The 26,654-nt window shown below is 35.5% G+C and overlaps 2 protein-coding genes across 2 annotated transcripts; both read right to left on the bottom strand.

The window, feature by feature from the left end:
- Positions 1-503: 503 nt before the first annotated feature.
- LOC309388778 (complement factor H-related protein 2-like) lies at positions 504-12,108 on the bottom strand. The gene is made up of 4 exons (XM_081946399.1): positions 11,969-12,108; positions 7,817-7,873; positions 5,905-6,087; positions 504-2,487 (listed from the first exon to the last, which is right to left on the bottom strand). The coding sequence occupies exons 1-4, from the start codon at positions 12,027-12,029 to the stop codon at positions 2,291-2,293; spliced, it is 498 nt and encodes a 165-aa protein (XP_081802525.1). The 5' UTR covers positions 12,030-12,108; the 3' UTR covers positions 504-2,290.
- Positions 12,109-15,145: 3,037 nt separating this feature from the next.
- Positions 15,146-26,224, bottom strand: F13B (coagulation factor XIII B chain). The gene is made up of 11 exons (XM_081948967.1): positions 26,086-26,224; positions 25,296-25,496; positions 24,608-24,805; positions 23,806-23,982; positions 23,518-23,694; positions 21,565-21,744; positions 20,847-21,071; positions 18,929-19,135; positions 17,329-17,511; positions 16,088-16,298; positions 15,146-15,338 (listed from the first exon to the last, which is right to left on the bottom strand). The coding sequence occupies exons 1-11, from the start codon at positions 26,153-26,155 to the stop codon at positions 15,335-15,337; spliced, it is 1,833 nt and encodes a 610-aa protein (XP_081805093.1). The 5' UTR covers positions 26,156-26,224; the 3' UTR covers positions 15,146-15,334.
- Between the last annotated feature and the right edge of the window lie 430 nt (positions 26,225-26,654).

A 26,654-nucleotide genomic window follows, 5' to 3' on the forward strand; every position in this document is an offset into this window, starting at 1 on the left:
TGTCAGAAACAGTTCCTTTTTATCCTGTCAGTGGGTTTTACTTTTACATTATTACTGCATTATTCATTTATTACTGAATAAATGACTGTTATTCTATTTTGAAGAATCCCCTCCCCATTTCCATCTGGTTGCTAAGCAACTACTTGAGTAAATAACTGACAAGCTTCTCAGAAGATGCTCATTGGTTGCCACCACATGTGCAAAGTGCAACTGCTGAAAAACTTGGTGAGGCATTTCCAAATTTCATAATGTGTTATGGTGACAGATTCTCGTTGCAGATATGCAATAAGTTGTAGCATTTTGTTTTAGATTAATTTTATTTAACTGCTTCATCAATATTCATGCACCCCGAATTTGGCATGGAATTGATAAGAACTGGATCCCTGAATATGAGAGAGATACTTTTACCTTTGCAAGATAAAAGTGTGTTTTACCTTTTAACTTTACTTTTACCTTTACAAAGTGTCTTCTTTGCCCTCCCAAAAATATGAATCACCAAGTAATTCAAGCAAAGTAAACAGTCTTTATTCAAGGGGAGTCTTTTTGTACAATATAGAAACAAATGATACAGATATTTGGTATATGTGATACATCAGGAAGCAAGGGATCAAAGAATAAAAGACATTGATAATATGTGAGATTTGAACAATAAAGAATATTGATTCTACCTAAGTTTCCACAAGTTGCAAATGTATGGCTTACATTATTTCATCCCAGCAGGTTTGTTTGTTTCTTATATCTTCTTTAACATTAACATGTTAGAACAACTTAAGCAGTATGTAATTAGAATAACAGTATGCAGGATGCTTTTAAACATATTTCCCTTTATACAAATCCCAGCTTTCTAAAAATGAGAGTTTTTAACAAGGATAAAAACTCATGCAATGTTCTATGTATTGTATATAATTTGAATTAAACAGATTATGGCAAATACAGTAATCCTCACATTTTCTTGATGAATTGTAGCTTTTTTAATTACCACCTGGCAGCCTTAAAATTCTTTTCAGTACAATATGAACTGCTCTGTCAGTTGCTATCCTAATAAACTCCTAAAAGTTTTAAGGCAATTAATTTAACATTGTATATTTTACAAGTAAAGACCTTGTTTTTAATTAATGGCTGAAAAAATAATTACACAAGTAATCTGTCACATGCACATTTTTAAAATAGAAACATAGGCCAGAATAGTGTAAGGATAGTTTATATACCAATGCTGTAACCAGGGATGGGTTCTGGCTACTGCTACTGCTGGTTTGCTCAGGGATGCGCCCCGCACACATGCCCAGTGCAACAAAAATTGCTCTGCACATGCGCAGAAGGCAAAACAAGATGGCAGCGCCTATGGCACCACCAAGAGAACTGATTCGGGGGCATGGCAGGCCTGAGTAACTGCCAGATCAAGCAACCCAGGCCGCCAAGTTACTACCAGTTTGGCCAAACCCGTCCGAACAGGCAGGAACCCACCTCTGGCTATAACACATAGCCCCATTAAACTAGAGGGAGGCCACTACAGTTGTCATTGATGAGCTGGCAGGACTAAACCAATCTTGGCAAAGTGTGTAGGTCCCAAACATTCTAGGTTCATGGTGCCCATCGTTTCTCAGTAGTTTTTTTCACAGTGTCCCTCAATTCATAAACTGGCTTTGATACCTTGGGCATCATGGCACACAGTTTGAGAACTATGAGTTTAACACAAACAATGAATTTACATAGGAATGCTGTGAAATATTTTAAATTTTCAAGGAAAAAAACATGATTCTTGATTAACAGTTTCTGTGCTGCGGATGTTGAATATAACTGTTTCCCTTTAAAATATCCTGGTTCCTGTGAGTTTGCTATGGCAACCTGAAATGCCAGGGTATAGTTTGAAACAGCATTTCTGGGTACTAGAATTCTTACAATGGTCTACAATTGAAAGGTGAATTGGCAAAGTAATGTACTGTGATCCCTCCCTCAGATGGGATTTCCAGATGGCACACAACGTAAATCATTAGTTATCAAGAAGGGATGGGGAATTATGATTAAATATTTGTGCTTCTGAGCAGATGATAACATATGTCACTTAAGTTTCACTTCTGAGGATTCTAAAGACCAAAAAGCTCACAAATAATCACCAATACAGGAGATGTCAGCAGACAGGATACAAATCAACACTATTTGCCCCTGCATTCTTTCTTTCTGATTTTTAAAAGTACCTTAAAGTCAGGCAATTACATGCCAACATACAGGGAGAAAGTTATGTGAATATGTGTGATTTTTTTATAGGTGAATTAAGAAATACTTAATTCTATTATACACATCTGGGATACACCCATGGGCCCTTTACACATTGTTTCATAAATGGTGATGATAATGGGTGCTTACGAAATCCAGGTTTACACACAAACTGCATCCAATAATCAGATGCTCTCAAAGATGTTGACTTAGTAATCCAACTCATTTGAATATTGTTGCGGTCCATGTCAACTTGATCAGCTCTACAAGTTTCTGAAGAATAAATAAATTTACTTATATATTAAATTGATATAGCACACTAAAAATAGTGTAGAATAATTAGAGCAGAATAATTAATAGTTATTTTTTTATTTAAGTCTTATGTTAAATTATGCACATTAGTGAACTTTTAGGTATAACACAGTTAAATTGAAGGGGCTAATAACAGTGGTGAAATTCATTTTTTTACTACCAGTTCTGTGGGTGTGGCTTAGTGGGCATGGCAGGGGAAGGATACTACAAAATCTCCATTCCCACCCCACTCTGGGGCCAGCCAAAGGTGATATTTGCCGGTTCTCTGAACAACTCAAAATTTCCGCTACTGGTTCAGTCAGAACTTGCTGAATTTCACCTCTGGCTAATAATCATATCAAACATGTCAATTTCATCAAACTAATAGACTTGCTATACCTTACAATGAGATTTTAGATACTGATTATAATGGTTTTAGACTCCGATCTTCTGAAAAAACATAACTATTGAGCAAAAATTCCTAACTTGCAAATAAATATATCCATTTATACTACAGAATGACAACTATTGTAACTATGCCCCAATTTTCGCTTTTAATTATTTAGTTTCACATTTGTATATGTGTGTGCATATGTGCATACATACAATGCATGTTCCCAGTAAGTGATCCAAAAATAAACACTAGATCCAGAAAATTAAAAATTAATAATAAAATATACCCCAAATTATCTAAAAGCATTGCAAGCATCAAAATCATTACTCATAATATTATTTTAAAAAATAGAAAATGCATGAAGAATATATGGCATATTAAGATGTGGTAGCAAAATGGGCATGTCAACTGTGGAAGAAATATAAATATATGTTTTAAAATATAAAGTACACTAAAGTATAAAAATTATTGTCTTAAGGACAATAAAAATGAGGCTGACTGAGGAGGAGCCGAAGTCGCAACGGGACGACGTGCGATCTCAATGTTCTGAGATCGCAGTCGATACTTTTGCCGCTGGGTGGTCCAAACGGACCTAAACTGTCCCGCAGAGACGGTGAACAGGAAGAATACGTCTTGCTGATCTCAGTGACATCGCAAAGCCCCTGATTGACCCAAGAGAAGTTCTTCAAGTCAGTGACAAAAAATCAAGCCATTAGGTTGATGAAGTCGGGGTGGCTCAGAAACGGAAAGAGAAAGTGTTTCCAGCTGGTGAGGAATTTTTACCATTTTAAAAGTGACTGCCTATAAAAAAATTAAAATTAATTTAAATTGGAGAACAGAAGAAATAAGCAGCAGAATTAAATTTGGAATGGTTTTGGACAGTGGGTTATCTTACTTTTTAAATGCTATCTTCACGGATGGAATTTATGCAAGCCTTTTAAAACGAATGGATTAAGTTTTCTTCTTCTATTTTTTTCTTTTAACCTATGGACTAAAATTCTCCTCTTGCATTACTGTGCGTGTTTTTCAAACTCATTCAAGAATCAGACTTTTAAAAACTTGAAATACAAAAAAGATACAATAAGAAACAAAGAAAATTGCAACATTGCAACAATAACACTGCTACTCGGAGGCTGGAGGTATGTGTATTGGAAACGAAACACTTTTATATTTTTTTTCACTGATTATCCTGGCTTGGCACTTCAAGGTCTCACTGCTTGTTTATAGAGTGATAAGAAAAAAAGCACACAAATGTTCCTTTGAAGTATATTTTTAACCAGAGAAAGGTGAAAAGAAATGTTATTGTGAATCTATGATTAATCCTGTTAAAACCTTCTAAGCTAGAGCAGCAGTGTTTGTTAGTTGGAGATAATGGCACAATTTCAACAGCAGAAAGAAGTTTTAAGTCTGCAAAAGATATTCTCAGAAATGTAGAAATTATCAAATACACATGAGAGGATAGAGAAGAAGTTGGAAGACTTAGTGCATCTAACAGCAATATATGATGAAGAAGGAAGTTGAAGATGTTCATCAAATGGGAAAAGTGGCGGTTAAAATCCTAAAAATCAAAGAGGAAAATGAATATAAAGAAATAAAAAATGCTGATATTTATGGTGATTGGTTTGTTTCTGAAAATGGAAAGAGTGGAATACTGAAAGAGGAATTAAATGGAGGGAAAATCTACCCCAGATGGCAAGATACAAAAGAAGAAAAAACAAAAGAATTTATGGATTTAAAGAGAGAAATCTTATTAGCAATAGCATTGATAATACTACCGACAATCAAAGATAAGCTGATTAAGGAAACAGAAGAAGGGCATCGAAATTACATGAGAGATTTTATAAGCAAAGAGTTGCTAAGAGGAGTCCATACAAAGTTGATTAAGGAGATGATTAGAGGACTGACACCACAAATGGCAGAAGATATGAGACTGTTTTGCTACTGGAAAGATAAAGGTTGATAGATGGAAGAGTATAATTTAAAACTAGTTAAACTTAGTAAAATTTAGTGATAATAGATATAGTTAAATAAATAATTGATAATGATAATAATGTATACAATGTGTAGTGATATGTTAAGCAATAATAAGATATGAATATTGAATGGTACCCATGAAAGGAAGATTAGAAATCCTTTTGGGTTATATATAAAGGTTAATAAAAAAAGAACTAAGTTAGATACAGTTAAGTCTTGAATATTAGGGGGGAAATGTTATGATACAGGATATAGTTAAATAAGGGAGGGATAATGATAACAACGTATATATAGGTATGGGTACAACTTAAGGAAATTGGATGTAAATTGTAAACAGTGATTTGGAAAGAAGGATTAGAAAACTTTGTTATTAAATATTATGGATGTTTAGCTAGAATAGGATATAAGGATTCAGTGTTATTGGAGGATTTTAGAAATAGTAAATGAAATGCCAGTATGTGGTTAAGTATTAAATCTTGGTATATTTTATGATGAAGGACGTTTAAACAATTATAGTCAAATGAAAATGGAGGTATGATGATGGTAACATGTATAAATATCTGAGTTAAAATATTTGAGTTAATATGAATTGTGTTTGTTGACTGTGGAAGAGATGCATGAAAGCCTTTTTGTAACCAACTGATACATTTCTTACAGTATGTAAAGAAGGATGTGTTGTGTTTCTTTTGAAAATTAAAAATTAAAAAAAAAACATTTAAAAAATGAGGCTGACTGAGGGGGGGATCAACATCGCGATGATACGGATGTGCAGTCTCGATGCTCCATTTTTTTTTTGAAAAATAAAAATATTTTATTTAAAAAATGAGGCTGACTATACTGAGTGGGGAAGACAATTCTAAGGTATTGGTGCTGCTATAGAAAAATCCCTATGTAAAACATGCTTCTTTGCAGGGAAGCAAAAATATCAGAGAAAATTGCCATTTTTATGCTTTTTGTGTTATGTTTAGTGTTTTTCTTAGAAGGATATTTCCATCACAACAGGATTTCTCAGTTTTAAACTGTATACTTACGGACACATCTCGGAACACCTCTCCAATGTCCATTCTGACACTTCGCAATTGGAGTGCCCTCCATTTCATACAGCCTGTAGCACTGATATATCACCGATTCACCTGATAAGAATTCCTGTCTTCTGTTGTTTAGAAGCATTGCGTTACTAATATCAGGTGGAGGACCACAACTTGTTGGAATCTCTACAATTAAAATTTTTAATAAATGGATATATTAGACTGACTAGCAAGCCAGTCCTGGGTATAATTGTATTATAAAAAAGCATGGAATAAACAATGATTTTTTTTTACTCTGAAGGTCAATTTCAAAAGACTTTCTCCTATTTATCATTGGATTCTATATTATATTCTGTGACTTTTACTGCCCTGTTCAATTATTATGAGAGGGCACAGCCAAGTAATATCCTAATCACCATTATTAGACAAAGATATATTTTATTTCATTACAAACAGTGATAAATTCTAATAACCATAAGAAAATTTCCACAGTCATAAAACAGTGAGCAAAGATCCTTGTTATTAGAAATCATCTTAATAAATTAGTTCCAATCTAGCCTGGTCATAAAGCAGAAAGTTCCTTCTGTACCATTATGTCTCAAAATGCTTCCCGTTTTTGGTTTTAAAATACTCCAAAGGATACAGTAATCTATCATATCTGAAAAAGTGGATCTTTCCAGAAGCTCTCCATTTCTAATACTTCTAATCTCCCGCTTTACCCAGCATTTAATTTTGGAAGGTTAAGTAATAAATTATAGTTTTTATCTACCATTCACCATTTTTTGTCCATCTCTGTTTTGAATTCTTGATGGTATAGGGATATATTTTTCTGAGGAGGAACTGTAACTCACTTTCAGAATTAGTTTTTGTTCCGGGAATTTCAGGTTAACAAAATCACAGATTATAGGCTAGAAACATATCTGCTTGAGAATAAAAATTGATGTGCTATAGAAAATATGTAATCCTATGTGTGTATGTGTGTGAATGTGTAATTGTACACCTTTTCATAATTAATATTGCCAGATATATTATGTTTGCCTCTGCATATTTTTTCTAAAATCAAGGTTTATTTTGTTTTAAATAATTTAAGTAAAAATTTCAAAAGTATTTTTTAAATAAATTATTAACTAATTAATAATATTGAATTAACATTATTAATTATACTTGTAAAAATTGAAACATTGCAGAGTTAGGATATTTTCATAAGATATAACAAGACTATTTTTCTTAACTGACAATATACAAAGTTGATGTCATTAAGAGTTCCTACATAAAGATAAAATATCTCACTTTCGAAGATCTATGATCCTAAGAATGCACAATACTCCTAGCCCATTGCCTTTTTATTAGCAAGAAACAATAATATTGTAACATGTACTTTAAAGATATGCTCCTCACATATTGAAAATATATAACACATTGGGCTGGATTCAAATTTAGTGGAATTCTTTCAATAACATTCAATGGAAATCCAGTTTGATATAGTAGTTACAATGATAGCCTAGAAAACAGGAGACTGTGAGTTCTAGGCCTCCCTCAGGAATGAATGACAGCTGGGTGACTTTTTGCCAGTTATTCCTTCTTGGGCCAAAACATATAAGAGGCAGGAGTATCAAATATGTTTATTACCTTGAGCTTGTATGTATATTTATATATAAATTTGTCCGTAACATACAATATGTGTATGTATGCATGATAATGTTTGAAGTGGCTGAGTTTGAAATATTTTATTGTTTACTTGTTCAATTTTTTAAAAAGCATACACAGATGTATCTCACATAAGATTTAGTGCCCTTCTTGAAATTCATTATATGTATGTATGTATGTATGTATGTATGTATGTATGTATGTATGTATGTATTATTTATTTATTTATTTATTTATTTATTACAGGGTAGTTGAGTTTGTATCTTACCTGGCTCAGTAAGTAGATTGACCAAGTCATCGTATGCAACTTGCATCTGCTGGGATACTGAAAGAGCAATGTGGATTGAAAAAAGGAGGTAGTAAATTTCAATTATATTAAGTTTTGCAGAGAGAAGAACTTAATTTCTGTTAATGGAATGTTAATGATCTATTTCTGCATTCATAAGCTCTGCCATTTCTTTGGGAGTAATTTTTTTTGCCTGTAAGTAATTAATTTTCTGCAATGGCTACTTCCCATTCTCATTTATAGAACCATTTGTAAGCCCTTCTATGTATCACAAAGAAACACCCATTCATAGTAACTGATTCCCTCCTTCTGAAAAAAAAGAGAGAGACAGACTATTTTGCACCCACATTGAAATCAATGAATATAATTATTATGTAAAATTTAAGTTTCATTAATTTCAAAGTCTGGAACCCTTTCAATATTGGTTAAGCATCCTTTCTATGAAACCACTTTCCCTTCTCCTTTATAGTGTAGATTCCCCACCCCCACCCCACCCCCACATAATTGTTTTGGAAAGGAGGAGATTGTAAATCAGGAATAGTAATGAAGCTTTTTTTCATTTAGAAAGAGCTAGTAACAGCAGCTGTAACTGTGTGTAGGAAAGGCCTTGGGAGGTTGGGCAAAGAGACACAGCCAAGGGAATGGTCAGATAAGAGAAAGGGGGATTGCAGATTGATGTTGATGGTTAAGGTATTGAGATTTAAGAGCTGACCAGCTGTGAAGCTGATGCAACTGTAAAGCTGATGAAATGGAAGGCTGATGCAATGAAGATGAATCAGGATTGGTAAAGCCAGTTGAAGACTATGAAGGGGTCCACAAAAGTCTTTACCACTTTAGGAGGTGTTTATATAAGGCAGCCAGGAGAGGACATATTTCTCTCTCCTTGCGTCTGGTATCCATTGCTAAGTTTTCCCTGTAGAGTTAAGAAGAAGATTGCTTACTTTGCCACCACGTATATTTCTGTATATGTTGTATATAAATCATGTTAAATGTCTAAGTCTCTGTGTGCTGTGTTTTGCTCCTGGGCTGTCTCCTAAAAGTAGCCACGCTGCAAATGCTCTCACATTGGTGCTACAGGATAAATCAGTTAGAAAAAACAACCAGATCAGCTGAATCTACTTTATTGTAATTGGCTACATTGGCAGAAACGTGTAAGTAGAGGTAGTCCTCAATTTATGACCACAATTTGGACCAGAATTTCTATTGCTGAGCACGGTCATTGTTGTGTGATGCATCCTATTTTATTATCTTTTTTTCCATGGTTGCTAGGTGAATCATTGAAGGTGTTAAATAGTTGTGTAATTGTTAAGTGAACCAGCCTTCCCCCACTGAGTTTGCTTATCCCAATGGGGCTGCTGGAAAGGTTACAAATGGCAATCGCATGATCCTGGGATGACACAGCCATCATAAATACATGACAGTTGCCAAGTGCCTGAATTTTGATCATGCGGCCGTAGGGATGCTGCAATAGTCCTAAGTGCAAGGACCAGATATACGTCACTTTTTCAGTGCTGCAGTAACTTAGAACAGTCATTAAACAAATGGTTGTAAGTCAAGTACTACCTGTATAAAAATATAATCCTTCCCTACACTATCCACACCAGTGACATGCAGTCAGGTGAGGCAGGGGAAGCACAGCCTCACCATTGTCAACATGAAAAGAAAACAAAATGTAAAAGGAAAAAGAGCTGAGGTCAGGCTGAGCTTGTTGCTGCCTCACCCTGGATGACTCTGCTTAACTGTTTAAAAAAGCCTCTTAAAAAGCGCCCTCTACAATGAGGCAGGAGAACTGCATGCCTCATCTAGTCTGACTTTAGATTACTTGAGCAGAGTTAAGCAAGGATTAAAAGCCTAAAAATTCCTGACGTAGGTGAGGCACGCAGTTCTCCTGCCTCATAGTAGAAGGCGCTCATTTGGGCGGGGCTTCTTCAGAGGACCCGAGGCAAGAGCAGAGTTGAAATCCTTTCTGAAACAGCTGGAAAAGGTACGTGTGGGTCGGAGGGAGGGGAAGGAATTCAAACTTCATCCTCCTGGTGCAAGGCTTTGGGCAAAGGCTGGAGGGAAGGACCCTGGCTTGTGCTCTCCCTCCCCAAGTGTAGTTTGATTGCGGGCAGAGCCACGTTGCCTTTTCAAACCTGTAATCAGTGAAGCTGGGCTGGATCCTTCCAGGGCTGGGGGAAAGTGTGTGTGTTCCAGTATGGCTCTTTGACTGGCTTCCTGCCTCCTCCTGTGGTCTCCTCGCTGGTGCTCTACCTCCAATCCAACTGTGTGTGTGTGTGTTTGTTTGAGAGAGAGTGAGTGAGAGAGAGGGAAGGGGGTAGAAGAGATAGTCCAATCCAACTTGTATGTGTGTGTGTGTGTGTGTGTGTTTGAGAGAGAAGAGAGGGAGAGAAGGAGGAAGGAGGGGAAGGGCGAAGAAAAAGAAAAAGAAAGAAGGAAACTTCTTTCGGAAAGGAGAAAAACAAATACTGTTGCTTTAAATCAGAACTGAGCATGCCTGGCTGTGGAATTCTGGGAGTTGAAGTCCATAAGTCTAAATGAATTTGAAACCCACCACTGTGTCAGTGCCTCACCAGCCATAAACCTCACCGCATGTCACTGACCCACCCCTATCTTTTTTACAACAAGAGAAACTAGGGAGGATCTTTTCTGGGCCTCTTGCCTCTTGTACTGTCTAGCTGTGGGATAATCTGTCTCTTACTTGACTATTCCCTTTGCATCTTTTTGCCCAGCCTCCCATACCATTATAGTTACACACTTGCCTGCTGCTGTTCTTAGGATATAAAGTATATTTGACCATGACCATGAAAGCTGCCTTATTGCTCAGACTTTTCCCCAGCACTTTTACAATGACTTCATACTTGTACCCAACAAGTGTTGTGGTAGGGATCAAACAAGAAATCCCAAGAGAAATGTCAATCAGTTAGCTAGTTCTGAAGCTGCACACCACAGGCCAACATTATTGTTCAAAAGCAATATCTGGTTTTCCTATATATAGTTAAACAATTATTCAAAAACTGAATAGGAAAAGAAAAAACAAACCACTCCACAAACACATACACACAAAGAGATCCTGGCCCTTGACCACATGTGTGACATAGCACTTCACATTCTATATTATTGTCCCACCAACTGTGGCACTTTTCCTCAGATAAAATATTAAGTGCAGCCCCCAATCATGGATGCTATTACTGTTCTTCAGTGGATAGCTGTTATAAGAATAACAATTCCATTGTAGTGTGTTCAACTGGAAAACAATAGAAAAATATTGGTGACTACTTGAAGCTTCTTAATGCCTAGCAAGTTATTTTGACATAAGCTTTTGCAAACTTTACTTACTTCTTCAAATGCATGGATTTGTAACTGGAGGTTAGAGTATAATATGTGTGTTTGCCTTATCAAAGTACAAAACTGATGCTGAAACCCAGCCAAATAATTTTGGCACATGAAAAATTTTGTAACCAGTTTTCCCTGTCAACAACTATATACAAGTGCAACAAATTATATAACAAATAATTTGTTGGCCTTTCAAAATCTGCTAACTAAAACAACTTTCTCAATTGGTTAATACAAAATTAGTTGATGATTATTGATGAGAATCTTCAACCAAGTCTTTCTGTTACTTACAACTTAATATACCATCTGTATTCATTTTCATCTAACCTTATTGTTTACCAATAATTTAACGATAAACCCACACATACTTGTCACAGGCAATTATTGCATATGTTGAAGTGGAATATAGAACTCCAAATTTTAAAATAAGATAAAGGTGGTTTTAGAGGCTACAACAGATATACACATCAATCCTTAATGGCGAATGTCCTGTGAGTTTGTAACTATTGCAAAATTCAGAAAGGAATATCAAGTACCATTATGTATTACATTTCAGCATATAAACTGAATAGACATAATTAAGCATCTAACCACAATTACTTAGCTAATGGACATGAGCAGCAACATAAAGAACAATTCTATTATCTGATTTAGATACAAACATGGTAAATCACAATTTTCTTATGACAATTTAATTTAAAATAATTTATATTTTTCTCGTTTTCCTAAAAAGTACTAACAAAACTCCATTTGCCTTGCAAAAAAAAGGCAACTTTTACTTCTCCTTGAATAACTTACCCTTCTGGAGAACACAATTTGTCCATAATAGGACAAAAATTACACAGCCGAAACAATGCATGTCGATATTTCAGATTGTCAATGTCCACACTGTACAGGTGGGACTTTTAATCACTGACACCAATGACTGTCCTTGGGAAAGTTTTTCAACTCTGGATCCACAAAACTGATTATTTACTTATTCATATTCCAAAGTCCATAACACTTTTGTGTTTTTAGAAACCTGCATTGTAAAGTATTAAGCAATATACTTACCCAAGACAAATGTTCTTCAGAATTTGTCAAAGGAAAATAAAGGACTCTGGGAAACAGACTTGAAATTCCTAAATGAATTTATTATAAAACAAAACCCACATGGGATTTTCTCAGACCTGCACATTAGTATACAAATATATGAAATGATCTCTGCCAAGCAAGGGGGTGGGGCAGGGGTGTGTTCCTGCCAGTTCTAATCTCTTCTATAGAAGAGTTTCCACAAATCTAAGTGCCATTTAGAGGGGGGAGGGAGGTTCCAGCTCCTACCCCCCACCCATCCAGACATCATCAAGGTGAAGAGCAAGAGGAGGAATTCTGGGAATTGAAGTTCACAAGTCTTAAAGCTGTCAAGGGATTTTTTTTCTAAAGGGTTAGGGGTGCAAGGGTCTTGTAACTTGACAACTTTAAGGCTTGCATGCTTCAAATGCCAGAGTTTCTGAGCCAACATTTTGGTTGCTAAGCAAGAGCGTTGTTAAGTGAGTTTCACCACATTTTACAAGTTGGCCACACCCACCCAGTCACATGACTGCCAAGCCACTCCCACTCAGTCACATGGTTGGCAAGCCACTCCCACTCAGTCACATGGCTGGCAAGCCACTCCCACAAAGCAGGCCACACCCACAGAAGAGGTTCTAAAAAAAATTGAAACCCACTACTGGGGTGGGGTGTCATTTGAGCAAAAGAATATTGGGAAAGACTGCTTATCCTACATTTTGGAAAACTAATTCTACCAGTTATATTTGTGTATGTGTTTACTGCTGCTTACTAGATACAGTAAACATGCACACTCTAAATATGAATCTTCTTCTGTTTTAAAAAGGGATCTGTTTTGCCTTTAAAGCTTCTCCCCACCCCTTAGTTTAGGGCTTCCCTTACGTAAAATAAAACTAAAAATTAAACAATGGAATAAAGCATAGCTAAGAGAGGCCAATTAGAGAATTAGAAAATGAGAGGGCCTAGCCAACGTTTCCTACACAAAGGGAGAGGGGCAGAGTAATAAAATCATGCTGTAAGAAATTGTTCTAGTACTATTTATTAGTATTCTTCCACTTCCTGAGGGAAAAGTGATAGGTTACCTAGAATTTTTGACTTCTTCATCTTGGTGAAGATAGCATCCAGGAATGGGTTGACCTCATCTGCTTACTGATTGGACTGAATCTGTCAGAAAGGTCAGGATGAAGAAGATATTTATTTTGTATCTGAGACAATGGAATGTGGTGGTATTTGGAACTGAGCAGAGCTTCCATTACTAGAAAATTCAAAGTTGTGCTTAAAAGACCAGTTCTGGGCTGCTTGCAACCACCGCAACATATAGATGGGGGGTGGGTTTCCATCTTGGCAGCAGTAAATCACCTGTTTTGCTTATCTTTGACATTACTACAGAATTACTACTTCAGAGCCCATATTACTAGCAAGAAGTGACTGACTCTCAAACAGCAAGATCCCTCCAGTTTGAAGCAGTAATTTGGCAGCAAGAGCAGTTCAAAAGCACCAGATGATACTTTTGACTGACCAGCTAGCTAGTCTGTATGTTGGAGAATGATGGATTCTGCCACTTTCTCCATCTGATTACACCAACTGCTTTATCTTCTCACCCAGCAATTCTGCCAGCCAGGCAGGACCTACCCTAATCATGGAGGCAGAAAGTAAGTGTTTTGAATAGTGCAGCAATAAGCTGAAGTCCTTATGTTTATTTTATCTTGGTCCAGTTGAAGTGGACTGTATCTTCTTACCTTTCCCTCATTTCAATGGGGTGAAAATAAAAGAATAAAGAGCCCTAGTGGCACAATAATTGGAATACAGTCCTGCAGATATCAAACTTTGATATCGATTCTGATGGAGCTCATAGTTGACTCAGCTTTCCATCCTTCAGTAAAATGTGGGCCCAGATTGTTAGGGGCAAAATGCAGACATTATAAACCACGTAGAGTGCTGTAAAACACAATGGGGCAGTATCTAAGTCTATGTTGCTAATGTCTTCCACAATAAGCACAGCACTTCTCGTGATGCAGAACCGCAGCACTGGTGGGTACTGCTTCATGATGGGTAATGAATATGACTCACACAGCAGACGAGTTATGCATATTGAGTTTCTAAATTCAATCATAGCCAGAGGCAATAGAACAACATGAAAAGTGCAACCCATTAAGAACCTTTATTAGAGTCATCTATGTTGCTCATGAATTGAATCAGATTGTGAGGGATGGCCTTGGTATGAAGAGATTATGTGGAAAAGTGATTGTTCATTATTTCCACTGATGTATAAAAGGGAGACAGATACCAATCGTCATTCATCTTGACACCTGATCTTCAAATACCCCTATCCAAGAAACACTATCTGTTGTTCAAGTAATTGCTGAGGATGAAATAGCAAAGCGTTCAGATAGGTGACTCTTTTAGAGACTGTCAAGGCAATCTCTCTACATGAACTGTTGTTCTTGTAACTTCTCAAATCCGATAGCCAAAGTTCTGCTCTTGACATTTTTCATAATAGTTGCTAAGTTTCTCTATGCACAATCATAGGTTTTTGGGTTCCCACTGGAATTGTACAGTGGATGAACTTACTTCATGGAAGGCCATTAAGATTTCTGTATTAGAAAAAGTGCTTCCTGAAAGGCTAATATACACTTTTATTTTGTTAAGTAAATGTTTTTAACAGGCTTAATCTCAGAGAACGAACCTTCACCCTCAAAAGGCTTAATATATAAAATGACTATAGTTAATAAACCTGCTGTTACCGTGTCACATAAGAGTACCTGGAGCATGCTGATTAATCTCAGATAGGAAAAAGTTGTTTTAGTTATATTATAAATAAGAAAAATAAAAGAATAACTTGGAGGAATTTTGTAATTTTGGTAGTTTTTTAAAAAATGAAATGAGTAAATGCAAAGCTGTTTATTGTAATAAATATGAATATTTATTTATCTGAATCCAAATCAGAATTATTCTGTTTGTAGCATCTTCAAATGATATTGCATGCTGAAGTCAACATCTATTCCAATAATCCCGAGTAACTATAGTCTTCCAGTAGTTAATGAAAGTTAATTTGCATACTTCTTGCAACATGAAATGAGGCAGAGAAGTCACTCGTTATTTTTTAAAAAAAAAATCTTATCTGAAGAAAAACAAAATATGTTAAATGTTACTTACAAAGAGAGACAAAGTATATAATTATAACCAATACTTCTAAAACTTGGTTTACAATATAAGATTAATTATTAATAAGTGAGAAAACAGCAGTACTGCTCAGCTCAAAAAAGAGGTTATATAAACCAATTCAACGCCCAAGTAAACTATTGCAAAATTCTGCATTTTCTGTCAACTGATCTCTCATCTAAAAAAAGGAAAAAACGTATACCAATATGTTTTCTTCATATTCTTGAACAGACACTGTCAGATGTCTTAATCTCGTTTTATGTACCCATACTAGAATACTTTCCCTTTCTCTATTTTACAAGGTGCTTTACACAATTACAAGATAAATTGTATAAATATCCATCAAGTCTTCTACATCAAGCTACTCTATTAAATTAAGAGATATTTAATTTAATAGAGTAGAACATATCAGTTTTTAATATTGCCAATAATTTAGGTTCAACAGAGCTTTGATAAATTACAAAATAAAAATCTTCCATTTTTCTAATTATGGCAGAATGAAAGAAACCAAACAGGAAGTTCTTAAAATTGATATTTTTGAGATAGCAATAAAGAAGTGTTTGAACACTTTGGATAAATATATTTAATATACATTGTCCCAATACCATTTTGTTAGCCAATATACCCAAATCCTTAAAATACGTTTGAATAAGGAAAACATAAGACTATATAGGTATGAAAATATGTTGCAGATAATGTTTTGCTTACCCTTTATTCCTAATGCATTGTGGATACAATAGTTGTCCATTCTGACACTGTACTCTAAAATCAGAGGGTAAATTTGATGGACGTTTAGTGTGGTATGCTTTGCATATAAATTCAACAAATTCTCCATGAAGAAAATAAGGTCGATCGTCAAAACTCCATCTCAAAAGCAAATTGTTCTTTGCCATCTCTTCCTGTGATAAGGTGCATGGCTCTTTAGAAAAAAAGGACAATATTGTTATTATTATTTTACCATACCATGAAATTTAATAGAACATTTCCCTTAGATACTAGGATTACTTTTATACTGCCTCTGATAAAATGTAAATATTAATGATCTACAACTTCATAAATTATCAAGACCTTATTTTTACTCCATTAGATTGCTAATTTGAAGATAAAGCTAGCATTCGTGTAATCTTGTCTGGACTACCTCAAAGGGCTTACACCACGGCTCTGAATCAGGCCTTAAAATAATCTGAATGAGATCAGATCTGTGATTTGCATGGTGACCATGAACTTCTGAGCTGCTTCCTGCTCCATATCTAGGGAAAGCAAGTTGAAGTCCTCCAAAGTCTGGGGAACTCTAACACAAACATGCCTACTACATCGAGCAGCTCAGGCAGAGAAACTCAAGAAGACAATACAACAGCAACAATTAAAGTTGATCTCTAGAAACCAATCTTATCAGTGGGGCCTCACAACTGGTTATCTGTGGGGCAGTGCCTCTGAAAATCAACAGCAGAGTCTCTCAGAGGGGCAACTGGAGCCATGTTTGAAATCCAGATAGTCTCATTTCTGAGATGGGAATATACTACTCCATGCCCAAGCAGATTTCACTAGTACATGGTAGATCAATCCTCTCATCCACTATCAAATCATGAATCAGGGAGTCATTGCAGGTCACCCTTTAATTCAAAACCCAGGCTGCTGAACCTCCAATGATTTCGCATTCAAACTGTGCGCAGAATGAGAATCACATTCCTCAAGAGCAGTCTATTCTCATTGATGTTGATGATAAACAAAATCTGAGTTTTCATTCCAGTGCTACAATGCATAATTGCAACATCTAATTCATTGCCATGTAATATAATTGAGCAATCTGAAAACTTTACATTGAAGGTCCTCCATTTAGGCATGAAGACACCAATAATTTTCTAAAATGTATTGAAATGCATTGAACCTGCATGTTTATTTGGTATCTATTTGCATTGGGTTATAATGATAACACTACTATACAATACCTATACAAACAGGTGGAGTAGTCCATTGGCTCCTTGAACAAAAGACTGTTATGGAACCTTGCAAAACATGATATTCATTGCAATTGTACTGTATTGTTGAACCATCTTCATAATTTTCTGTTAATGAGCCCATAACAACCCCATTTTCTATTGAAGGTGGAGGACCACAGTTAGCACGTAAGCCTGCAAAACACAGTGGAAAAAAGAAAGGCAACATAAGACAGCCATGGCTAAAATCAGTTTTAAAATGGGGAGATGAAAGATGCTTTTACACAAATTTTCTCCTGTGATCCCTATTTTATAGAAAGTAGTAAACTAAAATTGGGGTAAGAAATTTCTCCATTCAAAGTGAGAGGCTGTGTCATCATTCTGATTATATATGCATTTGTCCCCTGGTATGCCCAAATATGGGAGGGAGCTCACTACTCCCTCTTTCTGTCATTTGGCTTATCACAGAAGACCATCCAGGCAGAAAACCATATTTTTATTTTTAATGTTGCCTTTTTACATACAAAAAAAAATTAATACACACACACACACACACACACACACACAATCTATCTACGACTATGTGTTTATATAAAAGAATAACATTTAGATGCACATTAATGTAATTCAGTGATTTAACCACCAGTGATATATTGGCAACAAATGTTTGCAATTCGTTCTTTCAACTTGTTCATTAAGCAAAGCAATCTTTGCTTAAGTGAATTTGCATTACTTGCTTGAAATTTTACTTTGATTTTTCTTTGCTTTGCAGCATAAGGATATGGCCTCAAACAGCTGAATGAGCCCAAACAGCAGGGAACATTTTCAGAACTTGACTCGTGAGGAAGCCAAATAAAAGGGCAAATCTATAACCCTTTCTCCCCATTCCCCCACCATTTCCAGCAGTGTAAAAATGAGTAAGAACATAATTGTTGTTAATATTTACCTAAAAGAATAAGCACCCACACAATGGGGAGTATACATTGAAACAAATGCACTAGCACTGGCTGTTTGCCAAGGATAGTGATTCTCAAATTTTTCTTCACCATGGATACCTTTTGTGGCCATACCATGACCAGAGATCCCCAAGCTGTATCTTAAGATTTCAATTATAACATTTCTTCAAGTCTTCACAGATCCCCTATGATGACAGCGCAGCCCACTCCCCCAACAGATCCACGGACCACAGGTTCAGAAACACTGGCCTAGCATGCTGGGAACTGTAAGACACAAGCTCCTTAGGAGGCACCCAAAATTTTAACATGAAACTAGTTAGGCATCAACTGCCAACTGACCCATGATTCTAGTTAATTAATTAAAATCATAGAGCTGCGCTTATTAACTTGTGGGTAATACATTTCAGGGACATACTGCATTGAGAGAAAAGCAGCCCAGGAACTTATTTAGGCAATCTTTTTGCTCTGCAAAGGGGCAGGGGAATTAGATTTAGGCCCAGGACAATGCATAGTAATTGATTGTAATGGTGAACACATGAAAGGGGGGTTGGAGTTGCAAAGGTCATAAATATGGTTGCATAATTTACTGTCATAACTGTGGATGACTACTATCTGAGGATGTTGGATAAAACTTTTGCTAAAAAGTATCACTTTACCTTTGGAAATACACCCAGGGTATTTCAATTGTCCATCATTACATTGCACCAGCAATTTGAATTCTGAGACTAAGGGTGGCAAAACATATCCTGGTTTACATACGAATTCAATAATATCACCATGCATGAAATACAATTCTTCTTCAAGCTTCCATTTCATTTCTAGGTTGTAATTGTCAGAAATTTCTTCCCTTGCTAAACATGGCTCTGTAAGACAAGAGTCAACAATAATATATTAAGTTCTGTGATTAAGAAATTATTGGTACTCAGTAATTTACCAAGGTACAAATCTAGTTGATTGTTGATATTGGGAGATGGGAAAGGAAAACATTCTTCATTTATGGTTAACAATGATTTGCTGCCTTTTATAGTCTCCTGCCTTAGAAAGTAAAGCTTTCCTTATATCCTATTCTAGCAAAACATCCATAATATTTAATAACAAAGTTTTCTAATCCGCCTTTCCAAATCACTGTTTACAATTCACATCCAGTTTCCTTATGTTGTACCCATAGCTATATATACATTGTTATCATTATCCCTCCTTTATTTAACTATATCCTGCATCATAACATTTCCCCCCTAATAATCAAGACTTAACTGTATCTAACTTAGTTCTTTTTTATTAACCTTTATATATAATCCAAAAGGATTTCTAATCTTCCTTTCATTGGTACCATTCAATATTCCTATCCAATTATTACTTATCATAACACTAGACACTGTATACATCATTATCAATTATTTATTTAACTATATCTATTGTCACTAAATTTCACTAAGTTTAACTAGTTTTAAATTATACTCTTCCATCTATCAACCTGTATCTTTCCAGTAGCAAAACAGTCTCATATCTTCTGCCATTTGGGTTGTCAGTCCTCTAATCATCTCCTTAATCAACTTTATATGGACTCCTCTTAGCAACTCCATGCTTATAAAATCTCTCATGTAATTTCGATGCCCTTCTTCTGTTTCCTGAATCATCTTATCTTTGATTGTCAGTAGTGTTATCAATGATATTGCTAATATCAACAATAATATATTAAGTTCTGTGATTAAGAAATTATTGGTACTCAGTAATTTACCAAAGTACAAATCTAGTTGATTGTTGATATTGGAAGATGGGAAAGGGAAACATTCTTCATTTATGGTTAACAATGATTTGCTGCCTTTTATAGTCTCCTGCCTTAGAAAGTAAAGGTTTGTGGTGATCAACTATAATATGACTATCAGAATCATGGTCCACAGTGTAAAAAAATAACAACTGATTAATCCTTTCATGTATTATTCATATTTCAGCAACTCAATCCATAATACAAAATGTATCATGGGCAGAGCTTATCTATTTTTAGCTATTTCTTATAAAATGAAGATATGTCAATTGTGATAACCAAACAATGTGTTCAAATACATGTTGAATATTAACTATGCTGGTCAAATGTTGTGTATAAAACTACAGAGCAATCAGTTTTCAACTGGTTTTGGAGAAGACATTTTGGGAGAAAAACAACTATTACACTTTTAGTAATATACTATAGTGCTCTTTCAGTCTAATGTCTTCCATCTGTAATATATAAACAGGAATAGGCATGCAGAGATGCACTGTTGATGCAGAATAATATAACGTATCATTTTATATAAAATAAAAAGATAATATATGTGGCCATATGGGGGACTGGAATTTTTAACAGAGTTCTGAGCTCATTCTTGGGGGAAATGTCCATGATAACTGGTTCTCAATATTCCTGTACATATCTGCTGTCTAGAAATATTTCAGAAGGTCTTGAATGAAAGCTGGTAAATGTGTTAAAATTTAAAAATATTAAGATCTGGCATTACATCATTGCTTTATTCAGGATTTCACAGTATTCTTCTATTTAATCATTTATATAATATACAGTATTTATTCTTCAAGGCTTACCTAAACAGGTTGGTGGCTCAGTCCAAGCTCCATGGATACAATGAACTGTATTGGATCCTTTCATTATATGTAAAGGACGACATGCATATTCCACTAAAGATCCAGGGTTGTAACTTGCCAACTGACCATTAACAGTAATACTATTTTTAACTACAGGAGGTGGATTGCACTTCTCACCAGTTTCTACAGTCCAATCATCTTCTGTGGTCAATACCCTGCCCACAACTGAGAAATAAAAATGATGGAAACAGAAGTACAACAATAACAATCTAATGATGCTGAACTATACTTTATCAAAATTATTACATACAATAAATGGCATTTCAATCCTTTTGCATTTTTAAGTTACAAATTTCCCTTTTCTCTTTCTCAACATGTTAGCTTTAAGAGAGTCAAAGTCATAGCTAGGAAAATTCAGAACTCAGCAAAAGGATGTGCTTGGTACTAATCCATTTTCTACTGCCTCTCCTAGAAAAGGGGCAGTTTTTAGTTCCGTGAATAAAGATATTCTTACTGAAATATCATCTGAATCTCTTGGATAGAACTAGCTATCCAGAATGTTTGATATCTAGAATACTCTATTTTGGATGACTAAATATTCCTGAATGCATATCACATTTATATTTAAAGAAGAAATACACAGCATAGGCATTACACTATATAGTAAAATTCTGTCTTCCATTATATAATTATCTAACACTAATATTTAGAGTCAGACCTATGCATTTGGGAGGTGAAGTCCATTTCCCATTCTCACATCGGATTTCTCCAGTTCCATTAAGCTGGAATGAATGCTCACACTGATAATGTATTATGTCACCCTGGCGGTAGGTTCTTAAATTGGTTAACAGTCTGGTATTTGGGGGCTGAGGTGGGGGAGGGCATTTGTTTCTTCTTTCTGTAATCAGAATAATAAATAATAAACAGTAGCAAAATACCATTTTGTTTCAATAAAAGTTTTACAGTACACTCTTTCAGAAAAGCCATGTCCAAAGAAATCTTGTACTAAAACAGACACAAAACATCAATTTTTTTTCTAGAAAAATAAGTCTTATCACACTTTTTCAAAGATAATAAGTGAAGCAAAATCAAAGTAACCTTCACAGACTTCCAGGTAACCAAAATGTAAAACACACCTACTTGGGAAAATAATTGTAAGGAAAACCATACTGTATATAGAAAAGGAGCATTTGGTTTATGCTCTTCAGTTAATGATTCAGTATAATTTCTCCCTCCTAACTATTTCTGCAACATATTTAAAGCAAATTACATAATCAGTGATTTTGATGAAGCATAGGGGAAAGGAATATATTGTATAATGAAAATATTAGTGGAGATTGTACTACCAAAATGGAAGCTCATGTATGGCTGGTAGTCTTAATTCTATAGTTAAAGCTTAAATATAGAGCGAGTCCAATGAGTGACGTTGCTCTAGCAACTTCTACTCTGTCTCCAGAGTTTTACCTGTTTGTGGGCTATGCCTCTTGAACAGCAAGTCCTGACTGATGATGGCAAAATGACCTACTATATAAATCCTGGAGTCTCTGAATCCAATACAGAAGCCAGTCAAGTATCTTTCTGCCTGATTTCTCTCAAACTTGATTTAACATCTGCTCTGTTGGAAGGCAGATTTAACAGGACATCCTATGAGTGCACTTGCCTGTTTGAACTTTATATATGGCATGGGATTGGGTTATTTGAGGGAACGCCTCTTCCCCAATCACATCTATTCATCCCATCAGGTCTAGCAAGAAAGGCATATTGCGGGTCCTATCCACAAAGGAAATTCATCTGATGGGATCCAGTAGGAGAGCCTTTTCTGTTGTAGCACCAACCCTATAAAAGATAATTTCCCCTAAGATTGGCCCTGACCTTGCTGACTTTACTGACGGGCCTGAAAACATGGCATTACCATCTGGCTGTGGTGATCCAATAATGTACAATAGGCATGGAGCCTGCAAAGTGGCTTGGTTGCTAGGGAAATTGAGTGAACTGTCTTGCAGATGGATTTCTAAATGATTTTCATTTTTTTGAAAGTTTTTTCTTGTTTTGTGCCAGTCATGTTTGTGAGATGGGCAATTATACGAATTTACCAAAGAAAGTTATAGGGATCTGTTGTGGCCCAGCAGGATCCAGTTGAGCTGCTAATGGACTCAGATAGCGAGGGATCATTTGAGTCTGCCCTGGATGATGTGGAGGATCTTGTGCAGGGTTCAGATTCAGAGCAGGGACCAGAGGAGCTGGTTGGCCACCAGGAGGCACCTGAGGCATGGAGCAGTGTGGAGGATCAAAGGCAGTTTGTCCCTGATACTAGAGTGAGAAGAGCTGAGAAACGAAAGCAGCAACTACGTAGGCAGACTCATAGATCATCATTTAGCACAGGTGGTTGTGGCCCAAGAGAACTTATAGGTGAGGCGTTGGGAGGGGACATTTGCAGGAAACAACCGTTCGAAATTAGCACTGAAGAAAATCTATGTCTTTTAGCCGGGTTTAATCATTGGGAATATCTGGGTTGTTTTTCTTGTACGTGAGTTATCTGGGCCCTCAGCCAAAGGGCTTGTTATCTTGGCAATTAAACATTGGCAAACAGCCAAGCCTATGTTCTGGCTTGTTCACAGGCATGGAGAGAGGGGGTCAGAACAGGGATCTATGAATAGTATAAAAGAAGTACCTTCACATATTGGAAATTCTGGATACCAGCCAAAGTAATAACACTGAATTAACTCAGATCCTCTTAAAGTATAACCTTCCAAACATATAATCTGAATTACATCTCCTTCTTCATAACTACTTTTCTTGGGATAGACTTTTCCATGTTCAACAGTATTTGGAGAAGAACACTCTAATTCTAAAAAGCAAGGCAAAACATGAATAAGTGATCTATGTTTCAGTGTTGACAGTTGCTACCTAGTTAGGAATGTTATTTTTGGCCTAAAGCAAAGTCATGTAAATAACTTACTAGTACATTTGGGAACAAGAGACCACCCTTGAATCTGACATAGCACTTCTTCTATTGTGTTTCCTCCAGCTGTAACATAGCCATCCATGCATTCATATTTGAGCTTGTCATTCACATTGAACACTCTCTGCACTGTATGATACTGACCATATAACAGATCTGGAGCTAAGCAAGTCCCTGAAATCAAATGGCAGAAAAACCAAACAGGCATTGAAAAAAGGGAAGACGAAAAATAGGTTGTGCAAAAACAATACAAGATATGGATATCATTATATTGGTTGTTGTTGTTATTTTTAATTCACAGACACTTTACGTTACCTCAAGAGAAGCCTAAATGTGAAAGCAATGAGTTAATGATAAATTAAGACAGGTATAACATAGTCAAAATAACTCAAAACACTTTTTTTCCAGATTAATTGACTGTTCAATTAATTAGCTGATCAATTAAAGGTGAGATTTAATTCTATTGGTCTCTTGGATTATTTGGCGGGTTCTGCACAAATAGCTCCAAGATTGAGAACTTCATCCTCAATCTTTGCAAAAAAAAATTATCTCGGGAAAGATGGGTATTAAAGGATGAAAAGATCTGCAACTTTCAGGTGATAAAAGTGGGAAGGGGGGGAGGGTTTCCAGTGCTTATTGCCAGCTTCCCACAAGGAAACTCAATGGGGAAGACAACATGAAGTTGAAAGACTTTTTCAGTCTCACTGATTTTTTTTTATCCACCTGTGGTCATTCAGATTTTTTAAAGGAAATATATTTGAAACAATACCCCAATGGGTCATGGGTTGTTTAGTATTACCTAAAGGTTCTTTAATGGCTTCCAGACACTGTGGTTGAACTGACCATCCATCTTCAAGACATTGTATATTTGCATCCCTCTTGCCTTCTGGAGTTTGGTAGCCTGAATTGCAACTATATTTTAAGTTTTCCCAGATGTTGTAAGACAATTTTGTATCAGAAAAAATACCATTATCCAAAGTAGGTTGGACGCATTTCTCTTTAGTGTGTTAAAAAAAAAAAAGATGAGAAAAATGTTATATTTTTTTCTTTGTTCATAAAAGTTAAACTCCTACATGGTAAGAATTATATTACAGAAAGGACACATAGTTACTTAACCAAATTCAAGAAGCCATGTTAATAGCTTGAGAAATCTACAGATAATCCTTGCTTAATTACTGGATACTTAACTATTCAAAGTTACAATTCCCCCAAAAGGTACTTATGACCCATCCTGCCACACCCACCCAGCCTATCATGTGATCACATTTCACGTGCTTGGCAACTAGCTCACATTTGCAATCAGTTGCAGCATCCCAGACACATGACAGCAGTCTGGAACTTTTTTGTAAATTACTTAACTATCAAATTGTATATACAGATTGCTCATTCTAGTTATATTTTATATAGAACATTCACATTTTCCTATGATATGAAGACTACTATATTTCTTTTCTAACCAGATTAGAAAGATAAGGATGTGGACTTACTATAACATTTGGGGACTGGTATCCAGCCTTCATTAGTGCAGTTTACCCTTCCATTTTGACTTCCAGTTTCAGTTGAATACCCAGCCAAGCAGGTATATGAGAGCTTTTCGCCTTTCTTCATTGGAAAATAATAATTTTTAAAACTATAATAATATAGTGCAATCCTTCCATTTTCTATATTAGGGAAGTCACAAGCTTTGTCTAGAAGAAATGTATATTAATGTTTAAGTAGGAAGAAATGAAGAAAAAAAAGACTGGAACTCATGTCTTTAAAATATGTGACTATGCTCAGAAAAATCCAGTTGAATACATCATTGTTTCTACTTCATGACTCAAATGTTGACAAAACCCTCCTATATATGTAGGTTTGCTCACTTTATACAATCTAAAAATTCTGGAAAGTGTTGTTAAAAGGATGTTAGAACCTATTGAATACCAGTCCTTTAAAAAATCTTACAAACAATGCAACTGCAATGCACGTTTGTAATATGAGGCTTATTCTATAGTTATATCCTGATAAACATGATTTTCTTTTTACTGTTTCCCTCACACAAACACACAAAACTTGGTTAAAATTAAATTGCTATCCAGTATTTTTTGATTTCTAGCACAACTTTCAGCCTCTCAGGATGCATGCAATCACATATTTTTACATATATTCTTAAAAATAAAGACTTAATCAGAAGGGGATGTTACATGCATCATTTTTGAACCTAGGATATCAGTATCTACTGCATTACAATTGTTGAAAAAGTATGAATTTTAATCACAATATATATTTAATTTTTACCTTCAGCAAGAAGTTTCCTTATTGCAGCAAACATTAATAGAAATGAAAACATCCACCTTTTATACTCCATCTTGAGTGCTTTCCTGGCAATTTTGTATTATCCCACTTTTGCTAGTTTACTCCATTTCTCAGTTCAGTTAATAATTTATAGGAGGGCATGACAGACTGGAAGGTTTCAGAAGAAAGTTGAAAGATTATTTCTTAAACAACTACTCAGTCTAGATAGTGACTATCTGAGGCCGCAAATTCAATCAAAAATGCCTCAGATTTAATCTTAACTCATTTTAATCAAGCTGGGAAATTCATATTATAGTTTCTTCTGTATTTATTCCTAGACTGGCATAAAATACTTTATTGAAATCCATATCATTTACTTCTTTGGCCTTGCCAGATACATGAAGTCTGACAGGTAAAAACTGACTTTTCATTATACTTTATTACCCAAATATATATATTTTTATATCTACATCTAAGTTTTAGGAAGGCAGTTATCTCCTTTAGGATATTTCATAATAAATCATTCCAAGTTCAACAAATATAACATTAAAAGGGTGGGAAAATATTTAATT

Source organism: Natrix helvetica (genome assembly GCF_964273705.1).
Source record: "Natrix helvetica genome assembly, chromosome: 3".
Taxonomy (NCBI): Eukaryota; Metazoa; Chordata; class Lepidosauria; order Squamata; family Natricidae; genus Natrix; species Natrix helvetica.